Raw genomic sequence first — 10,239 nt, 5'->3', positions numbered from 1 at the left:
GTTTAATTAGAATAATGTTGGGTAAGTTAGTCAAAAAAATATTAATATATACTAATTACATCTTCAACCACGTACTTACATTACTGTAGTCCAACTAATACTTTTTCTAATAAGTGAATTACAGGTGTATTTCAATAAATTACAATGTCTTGGAAAAGTTCATTTATTTCAGTATTTCAACTCAAATTGTGAAACTTGTGTATTAAATAAATTAAGTGCACACAGACAGAATAAAGTTTAATTATTTGGTTCTTTTAATTGTGATAATTTTGGCTCACATTTAACAAAAGCCCACCAATTCACAATCTCAACAAATTACAGACCTACTTTTAATAAGACCTACTTTTTTACTTGGTAGGGGCTCCTTTTGCTTTAATTACTGCCTCAATTCAGCGTGCAATGAAACGGGTGCAGTGACTGATTTTCAAAAAACACAATGGACCAACACCAGTAGATGACATTGCACCCAAAAGTTACATTTACATTTAATCATTTAGCAGACGATTTTATCCAAAGCACCAAACAAATCATCACAGACTGTGGAAACTTAACACTTGACTCCAAGAAACTTGAGCTTCTCCACCCTCCCTCCAGACTCTAGGACCTTGGTTTCCAAATGAAATACAAAACTTGCTCTCATCTGAAAAGAGGACTTTGGACCACTGGGCAACAGTACAGTTCTTTTTTTTCAGCAAATTCCTTGGCACGTCTGTGTGTTGTGGCTCTTGATGCCTTGACCCCAGCCTCAGTCCATTCCTTGTGATTCACTCAAATTCTTGAATTGATTTTGCTTGAAAATCCTCATAAGGCTGTGGTTCTCTCGGTTGGTTGAGCATCTTTTTCTTCCACACTTTTTCCTTCCACTCAACTTTCTGTTAAAATGCTTTGATACAGCACTCTGTGAACAGACAGCTTTATTAAATGCACAAGTTTCACAATTTGAGTAAAATTACTGAAATAAATTAACTTTTCCACAACATTCTAATTTTTTGAGCTTCACCTGTAGCCTACTTATTTCTACTTTTTAAATCCTCTATCAACCTCAACCAGCTGACACATACCATGGGTCGACATATGTACACGACGTCTACTGTCTATGAAGCAACGTAGAGAAACATGGCATCTCTCTGTGCACACCTGCTGACTGAATGACACAGGTGCTTTAAAAAACATGCAAGTTAGTCATAAAATAAACCACAGACCCTGTTATCATTGTCTGAGCATGCTAGTGGATCACCACAGAAATAATCAGTCACAGTTAAGGCTCAAACGACAAACAAACAGAAGAATGCAACAGTGTTTGAGTCAGCTTGTGTTGGCCCTGAATGACTCATCCATTTGTCTCATAATAGTTGTTAGCCTATATTTTACTGGTCAGCAAGTTATTTATTATCTATAATCACAACTTCTGTGAAACATGATTGCTGTAATATATATCAACTAACGGCTTAATTATAATGATATAATTATAAATAACCATATATGGAGATTCCATCGCCTAGTTTTACTATGCATAACCTCATCTGCATATCATTTACATGCATAGTCCCATCTACGTGCCACCAAGTTTAACACCGATACATAAGGAAATATGATATGGGGACGACATTCGTGCGACACACATTCATTTTTATTGCTAAAAATTATCCATTATCCTTGTTATGTTTTAGAATAAATATATGAAAATAACCACAAAAACAAAATGGTTTAAAGTTATTTTCAGATATATTTTAGATATAGATATATTTTACACTGGCAAAATAGTATTTCAATTGTTTTAAACAATTCATTACAAATTAAATGTATGCCGTTTTGCTGATGAACATCTTTTCGGCTCGTCACTGACAAAGTATTTTAAAAGGAAACGTGCAAATCTTACCGTTTTCTCCTAGTTATATCCGTCAGACATGATATTTTTCATTATGTTAGATGCCTTCACACGGTATCAACACCTCCGTGCAGCTGCGGTTGTATAGTAAGCTATTAGCCCATCATTGGTCCTATACCAGACAATGGATCGTTCGACCTCTGAATCCAGAAGTGTCCCCCATAATTTCGATGTGCGCATCACTGATCATTGTTCTCGCTAAAATATTTCTCATTACATGTGATCTGTAGTTTATTTAAAAGATTAATTATTGCGCACCCAGCACTGCTTGCTGTAATCAAAACATAGCATACACAGGGAAATTATAATGTATTTTTGTAAAATTATGTAATTTCAGTGTTTATATCCATTAATATGAGTAAAATATTTAATTTAAATGTGTATATCGACAGGAAAACAAGGTTTAAAATCGTTGGTTACCTTATTTCTTTTTTCACTATGAAAAAGAGTTTGTGCATGCATGGTTTATAATGTCCGTACATTTACGCCAGGTTTATTTTTTATAAATCACGATATGTGCGTGGAAAATTGTGTATGCATATATTATGCCCATTTTGTGCGTACCCGACGTTTATAAATGAGAAACATGGTGATTGGATTTACTCTGAGGAGTCGTTGAAGGTCAAGTCATCTTAAAATTAATTAGCTCCTTCTATGACGTCATCAGAGTTCCGGCTTTATCCCAGAGCAGCTTCCTCTCATTGAGTCTGATGCGTCTGGAAGAAAAGAGCTGGATTCATCGGGCTTCAGCCAATTATTGAACTAAGTCAGTGGACTAGATATATTTAGTTTGTCTGATGTCATTCTAAAACCTTAAAGTACAAGTCTGAAAGCTCCTTAAACTGTGTAGATTTGAAAAGGAAGAAGTCATAGGATGACAATGAACAACATTGTGTAAAAAAAATAAAAAAATAAAATTGTTTTATATATATATATATATATATATATATATATATATATATATATATATATATATATATATATATATATATATATATATATATATATATATTCAGTATGTGTGTGTGGAAATATTTAAGTTGCATGTTAATATTTAAGGACAAAACACAAACTTCACATTCTACATACTAGGTCATTTAATTTCCTTTTTGGTGTTGCTAAAAAAAAAAAACAATAATAAATAAATAAATAAATAAAAAGAAGAAAAAGGTGGGTCACACAAAAACTTCCTAAAAATGATACACTACTATTTGGCTAGAAAGTATACAAAAATAATTAGTCTTTTTTAGAGTTGCCGACTGATTCACACTTGATATGGCGAGTTGAGCAGATGTTAAAGACATCTAATTAAAGTTTAATTAGATGTTCAACCCTTTGTGTGATGTGAAAAAATATCAATTATTTCATTAATATAAATAAATATAATTAATATAAATAAATGACGAAACATACCCTATTTTTCAAACATCTGGGGTCAGGAATTTTTAAAAAAAGGAAATTAATACTTTTATATTATTGATCAAAGGTGTTAGTTAAAAGGGGGGGGGGGGTGAAATGCTCGTTTTCACTCAATATCCTGTTAATCTTGAGTACATATAGAGTAGTACTGCATCCTTCATAACTCCAAAAAGAGTTTTATTATATTCATAAGAGAAAGATTTTTCCCGGAAAAACACGACCGACTGGAGGCGTGACGTGTGGGCGGAGCTAAAGAATCACGAGCGCCAGTAGGCTTTTGCGTTGAGAGCATGTGGAAACTGTGACATTAAACGGAAAAACCATCATCCAAAACAAACCATGCAGTCAGATTCAGCCGTTTATTTATGATCCAGAATCAGATCCCGAGGCTGAAACTGAACGAGAGCAGCAGCAGCAACGACTCGCTCCGAGCGGGGCTTGAACCCGGGTCTCCGATGGGAGGCGGTTGCACTAACAAGGAGGCAGAGATATTTGAAGCAATTTTACTCACCGCCTGTGGTTCCAACACACGATCGTGACCCTTTTTCGTTGGGATTGCATCATCCTTAAGAAATAAATTATGTGCAAATCCGGCGTCAAACTGGGCCTTGTTTGTAAAACAAGCATCTTCGAAATGCAGGGAACAAACACTTGCACAACTCCGTTGATGCTCTGTAAAAATAAACTCCATCCACTGCTCCCTTAATGCTGTTTTTTTTGGTAATCTGTGCAGGGTTGTCTTGCCCTGGCAACCAAAAACACACTTCTTTTGTGACTTTTCGCGACGCTCTCGCTCTGATCAGTGAATGCCTGTTGTGCTCTCTCTGCTCTGCTATAAGGGAGTGCGCGCTCTTCCGGCAGACGTGCCCTTAGGACCCATATAAGGAAATTCCGCTCCATCTAACGTCACACAGAGCCATACTCGAAAAAAACTTTCCGAAACTTGTGACAAACTGGAAGGAGTATTTTGGGAACAAAAATACTCCTTCAAACGTACAACTTAATTTTTGAAACTTTTCACCATGTTTAGCATGGGAATCCAACTCTTCAACAGTGTAAAAAACAGTGTATGCATGAAATAGCATTTCACCCCCCCCCCCCTTTAAGGCATTTATAATATGTCTCTTTTAAATAAATGCATCACATTCATCATCCTGAATATCACAACCTTTTCAACTTCGGAAATCAGCATATTAGAATGATTTCTGAAGGATTAATGATGCTGAGAAATCAGCTTGCCATCACATATCTCATTTTATAAGATATTACAGTAGAAAATGGTAAATTCAAATTACAATAATATTTCATAATTTTACTATTTTGTAAATACAACCTCTGTGAGCATTTACTTTAGCAAGCATTAAAAAATCTTAAAACCCACCCATTTAATAGTTTTTGTCATAGTCTGTCAAATAAATTGTTTACAACTATTAATTTTATAAAATTACAATTGGTGCCACATACTGTAAATACTTTAAAAAACACACCAACACATATGGATAGGTAAAAAAATAAATAAACAGTTTTACTTATACCTTGTTACATTGTGATGACTTTGATTTTGGTTAAGGATAGTTCATACCAGTTAAAACTATATTTTTGATCAAATAAATGCAGTTGAATGGTAGTGTAATGTTCATTATGCCTTGACAAACTGACGATAACCCTAAGATTTGTTACAGGAGTGATGATACACCACTTCTGTTCATCGGCCCTGTGGGCGTATTTATCAGCTTTGTTCTCTTTTTAAGCAAGAATGTGGTAACACCAAATACGTAACTAGCTACCGGGGCTGGCGTAAACACTCCAAAGCTTTCTTTGGCTGTACAAACAGTTTCTGGGTGAGCACTGGGAGCTGCGCTGTGAGTAGGCTATTAGCACACAGACTCTTAGGAGATTGCTACAGCTTCACCTGGCACGTGTGCACATCACTATCCCTCTAAAGACGGGACGCTTTAGCAGATCGGGGCGGGCCGTGACAAAGGTCCGGGGGAGGGTTAAAGAGGAGGAGGTAGTGTGATAGGACTCAAACTCTTCAGACCGTAGAAGAGAGCGGCCGGACACATCCACTGAGGGAAAGACAGCAGTGTCCTAAAACTCTGAAGTGAGGGGAAACTAAGAGCTGAAGAAGTTTGGTTAGTAATTCAGACCGCGCTGTCCTCCAGCCGTCAGCAGTGTGCGTGTGTCAGACCATGGCACCGCAGGTCATCAGCTCACCCTTCCTGAAGCCATTCTTTCTCAAGACACCGCTAAGTGTTGCCAGTCCTCGACACCAGCGACGACACACTTTACCTGCCAGCGAGTTTCGAAATCTCACCCCACAGGACGCCATTAGTGTGTTTGAGATAGAGAGAGAAGGTAAGATGGTTCACGCACATGCTGGGGTTATACTGGGGTGCCACAAAAGAGATTTACTAAAACACAGTGGCAGGATTATCTATTGATTGCACCGTCAGTGTTAATCTTTTTTCCTTTTTTTTTTGTGTTAGTTGTCCTGAGTGAGTGAATATAGTTTAAGAAGGTCTTACACACTTGATCCCCGCTGAAGGCATTTCACTAGGAAATGTGCTGGTTGGGTTGCTTCATTATTTCACTTTTTTAGTTATCTATCTACTTTCTTATTTTTATTTCATTTTCTATAATGTTTTGCCAAAATGTGCTAAAATACACAAGCTTTTTGGGGGTCAGTAAAAAAAAATGTTTCATCAAGGATGCATTAATTACAGTATGGGCATTTATAATATTACAAAAGAGTTATATTTTAAATACATGTTGTACTTTCTAACTTTCTTATCATGAAAGAAGTCAGAAGAAATGTGACTGTTTTCCACAAAAATATTGAGCAGCACAACTGTTTTCAACATTGATAATAATAAGAAATGTTTCTTGAGCAGCAAATGATATTAACAGCATATTAGATTAATAAATGATAGCTCATGTGACACTGAAGACTGCAGTAATGATGCTGAAAATTCAGCTTTTCCATTACTGAAATAAATACAATTTAAAAAATATCTTAGTAGAAAACACTTAATATTAAAAATAAATAATAAATAATATTTAAAAATATTAATACAATTTAAAATAAGTCAGAATTTTAAATTGTAAAAAAATAAAAATAAATAATAATATTAAAAATTTTGCAAATCCCCAAATGTTTGATTGAAAGGGGTATGTATGTAATACCAATAAAGCAAAATGGTTATTGGATATTTTACAATTAGTGTCCCATAGATTACTGTAAAACACAACACACATCTGGATAGGCAACAATGGTTTTACATATTATTTTGGTTAAGGGCAGTTAATAATTCCTACCTGTTAAAAAAAATCCCCTCAACTCTTTAAGAACTTCCCTAGTTCTAGAAAACTAGAAAGCTCTAGTTAACATGCTGATCTGATTGTGATAGACCTGATCATCTGCCGATAAGCTCTTGTTTGCATTGGTATAACAGTGTTGACTCACCCGTGTATTTCCCCCTCTGCAGCGTTTATCTCTGTTTCCGGTGAATGTCCACTCACACTTGATGAGGTGCTTAGTTTCCTGGGCCAGTGTCCTGAGCTCTCGATGGGATGGTTTGAAGAGGGTCAGCTGGTGGCCTTCATCATTGGATCTGGCTGGGACAAAGAGAAACTAGAACAGGTGAGAAACATGGTTCTTTAAATAAACCTGTTATCATGTAGATCGAGAACTTCACTTTGAGTTTACATTTAATTCTCATCTGATCCAGAAAGCGATGAGAACACACGTCCCAGACTCTCCCACGGTTCACATCCACGTGTTGTCTGTGCACCGCCAATGTCGACAGCAGGGGAAAGGCTCCATCGTGCTTTGGCGATATCTGCAGTACCTGCGCTGTCTCCCCGGGCTCCGCCGGGCCCTGCTGGTCTGTGAGGAGTTCCTGGTTCCCTTCTACCAGAAGGCTGGCTTTAAGGCGAAGGGGCCCTCAGCCGTCACTGTGGGTGCTTTGACCTTCACAGAGATGGAGTATCAGCTCGGAGGCCTGGCTTATGCACGACGAAACAGCGGTTGTTAGTTTCTTTAGCTCATTCAATCCTGATTCAGGACACCATGCGTAGATTCTGGACAGCTGTCGGCAATCACTGGCTCAAAGCCCTACTTCCACCTGAGCAAGAACCAGAGACTTACCTATGCACTCCTTTTAAAGAGATTGAAGCCGTTTGGGGTATTTGAAGGTTAAAGCTGTCGGCTGTTTTTTCTCATGTACTGCCCAATATATACTGCACACTTTACTGGTCAAAAAACAGTGGTTGTATTTAATAATTTTTTTTTTTTTTTTTTTTGGAAAACCATATTCACCATATTCATAAATAAATAAACTATTGGTTTGATCAATTAAAAAACATAATCTTTAATTTTAATAACATTTAACATTAACATTATTCTGGTAAAAAGAAAGCCATTCAAATTGTTAGGTCGGAAAAATAATAAAATAATTATTTAAAATCTGAGAATTGTATTTTTCATAATTGTTCCCAACACTTTAGATTGCAAGTGCATAATAAAATATTGATTATATTTTTGTAGAATAAAATTGTCCTTATATATTACTGCATTTGTCACAATCTGCTTTGGGAATGCCACTATGTATACAGTGTATGAACTGATGTAGACTTTAATTAGAGTGTCCATAAATGTTCTCTGTGGCATTAGTCATACTATCATGTGTATCTAATCAATAAAAATACAAATCTAACAACAAAGCTATATTTTTGTCATTTGTATTTTCTATGCACAGTGGTGAGAAAGCATTTCAGTAACACTTTACAATAAAGTCAGATGCAACTGATTTATACAACTGATGTAACTGACAATACTGACTGGTACAACGTTTGATTTTAATTATGTATTAGTAAATTTTTAAAATTAGCTATTTAATGCTTCTCATTTTTGCTGTAGTTCATATAGTCTACAAGTGTTACCAGCAATTTGGGTTTATGGATACATTTTGTTGATGTCCTTGGTACCATCTTATGTTTTGTTCCAAAACTAGTCAGAGTGGTTTAGTATAGAAATCTATTTTCACCTCAGAGTAAAAAAAATAAAAAATAAAGTGAGGAAATTGGAAATAATAAAGTCACGCTGTGAGATTTAAAGACAGTTGTGAGATATGAAGTCATAATTATGAGAAATAAAGTCACCTTGCTACTTATAAAGTCACAATTGCATAATATTAAGTCATTGTGAGATATGAAGTTACAATTTTGATCCAGTCACAATCGGAAGGTGTAAAGTCGCAAATTACAAGAAAAAAGGTTACAACTCTGAGATATTAAGTCATATTGTGATATACTTATATTGCGAGACGTAAGGTCACGATTATGAAAAATAATCACATCATGAGAAAAAAATGGTCAATTATGGGATAAAAAGTCACCTTGCTACTTACTGTATAAATTCATAATGATTTAAATTCATGATATTAAGTCACTGTGAGATAAACTCATATTGCGAGGTGTAACTTGTGTAAAACTGAGATAAAGTCTCAATTATGGGAAATAAAGTCACAATTTTGAGAAGTCACTGAGATGAGTTGCAATTATGAGAAATAGTCACATTGCAAGATCTAACATTGCAATTGCGAGAAACAATATAACAATTGTGAGATGTAATGTTTTAAAAGAAAGTCGGTGGAAATGGGCTTCCATAATTCATAGTTAGTTTAAGGTCTCGTAGACAAGAAAAACAGACAAACTTCAGAGGTGCAGGTTGTTTTAGCTGTATTCTGTAACAAGTGAGTAAATTGGGTAGCTAAAACACTACCCTTTCATAATCAACCATTACTCCATTAGAAGTAACACACAAATAAAAGAATATCATTTGAGTGCTCAACGTGTAACGAAAATATGGCAGTAGTAGGTACATTTATCAAGGCACCAAAGGTACAGAGTTTTTCGTCCCTGGATTCTGAGGTCGACTAAACAAAGACAAACCTACCCCTGACATGCTAAAACATAAAAAAGTACAACAATCAAATTGGAGAAGACGTGTTCTCCGTTTGGTGTACCAGTGCTTTTATTATGACACTGCCTTCTGAGACTGTAGTGTGAAGAAAGTTTTCGGGCGAGGGTGACCCTGTTTTCATATGATTATCAGACACCCTTATCAATAGACTACATAAAACTTTAGGGTATGTTAAAAAGCTAATTTCATTCCTAAAATGGTCAAAGTGGGGATCCAACTTACACTTGAGTATAAAAACAACAACAACACAAGCATACTGTCCAAGTTCACAGAAAGGGCTTCATTTGGGGCGAGACGAAGTGCAACTAGATGAACACTGACAGATTGCAGATCAACGACCAATCAGATCCCTCTCCCCCCAAAGCCCCGCCTCTCCCTCAATGGAGGTGCGCATTGAGGTCGTACTTCTCACAGAACTTGTCGGTGAAAGGAATGCAGGTGAGCAGCTCGCACCACTCACACTTGATGGGATACACGTAGAAGAGCACCACGAGTCCCGCGAACAGGCCCAAGAACACCACCAGGAAGATGATGATCTGGCAGCGCTTGCGGTACATGTCCAGACGGCCGAAGCTGATGTATGGGAGGAAGGCGAAGGAGAGGAAGAAGCCCGAGATGAATCCGCCGATGTGGGCGAAGTTATCAATCCAGGGCAGCAGGCCGAAGGCGAACAGAAAGAGCACCACACACAGTAGTTTAGTGAAGGCCCTCCACGGCTGAGCCAGAATCTGCCAGCTCTGAATCAGCTCCACAAACAGACAGGCCAGGATGCCGAACTGAGAGCCAGCTGGACCCACCTAGAGACGCATGGAGACATTAAAGGAAGGTCAAGCTCAGTGCCAGAGATACATGAGTAAAACACCTTTCCCACCACGATGGTGCTGGTTCTCTTAAAGGGATAGTTCACCAGAAAACTAAAATCCTGTCATGAATTACTCAGCCTCAT

General features: G+C 36.8%; 2 protein-coding genes across 4 annotated transcripts in view; one reads left to right on the top strand and one right to left on the bottom strand.

Annotated features, from left to right (window-relative positions):
- Positions 1-4,978: 4,978 nt before the first annotated feature.
- On the top strand, positions 4,979-7,592 carry LOC113095415 (serotonin N-acetyltransferase). Its single transcript, XM_026260938.1, has 3 exons — positions 4,979-5,665; positions 6,796-6,950; positions 7,039-7,592. The coding sequence occupies exons 1-3, from the start codon at positions 5,500-5,502 to the stop codon at positions 7,342-7,344; spliced, it is 627 nt and encodes a 208-aa protein (XP_026116723.1). The 5' UTR covers positions 4,979-5,499; the 3' UTR covers positions 7,345-7,592.
- A 1,432-nt stretch (positions 7,593-9,024) lies between these two features.
- The window catches only part of LOC113095413 (inactive rhomboid protein 1), a 52,590-nt gene continuing 51,375 nt past the window's right edge, over positions 9,025-10,239 (bottom strand). For all 3 annotated transcript variants that reach the window (XM_026260932.1, XM_026260935.1, XM_026260933.1), the window contains one exon: positions 9,025-10,090. In XM_026260932.1, coding sequence (XP_026116717.1) covers positions 9,671-10,090 — 420 coding nt within the window. In that variant the 3' untranslated portion in view covers positions 9,025-9,670. The remainder of the gene's footprint in view (positions 10,091-10,239) is intronic.

The sequence above is a fragment of the Carassius auratus genome, unplaced genomic scaffold, assembly GCF_003368295.1.
Source record: "Carassius auratus strain Wakin unplaced genomic scaffold, ASM336829v1 scaf_tig00215721, whole genome shotgun sequence".
NCBI classification, from domain to species: domain Eukaryota; kingdom Metazoa; phylum Chordata; class Actinopteri; order Cypriniformes; family Cyprinidae; genus Carassius; species Carassius auratus.
This window is presented reverse-complemented; position numbering and strand designations above follow the sequence as displayed.

Coding starts and splice junctions, on each gene's coding strand:
- LOC113095415 (XM_026260938.1), top strand. CDS start 5,500: ATGGCACCGCAGGTCATCAGCTCACCCTTCCTGAAGCCATTCTTTCTC. Junction 5,666..6,795: donor GTTTGAGATAGAGAGAGAAG/GTAAGATGGTTC, acceptor CCCCCTCTGCAG/CGTTTATCTCTGTTTCCGGT. Junction 6,951..7,038: donor ACAAAGAGAAACTAGAACAG/GTGAGAAACATG, acceptor CATCTGATCCAG/AAAGCGATGAGAACACACGT.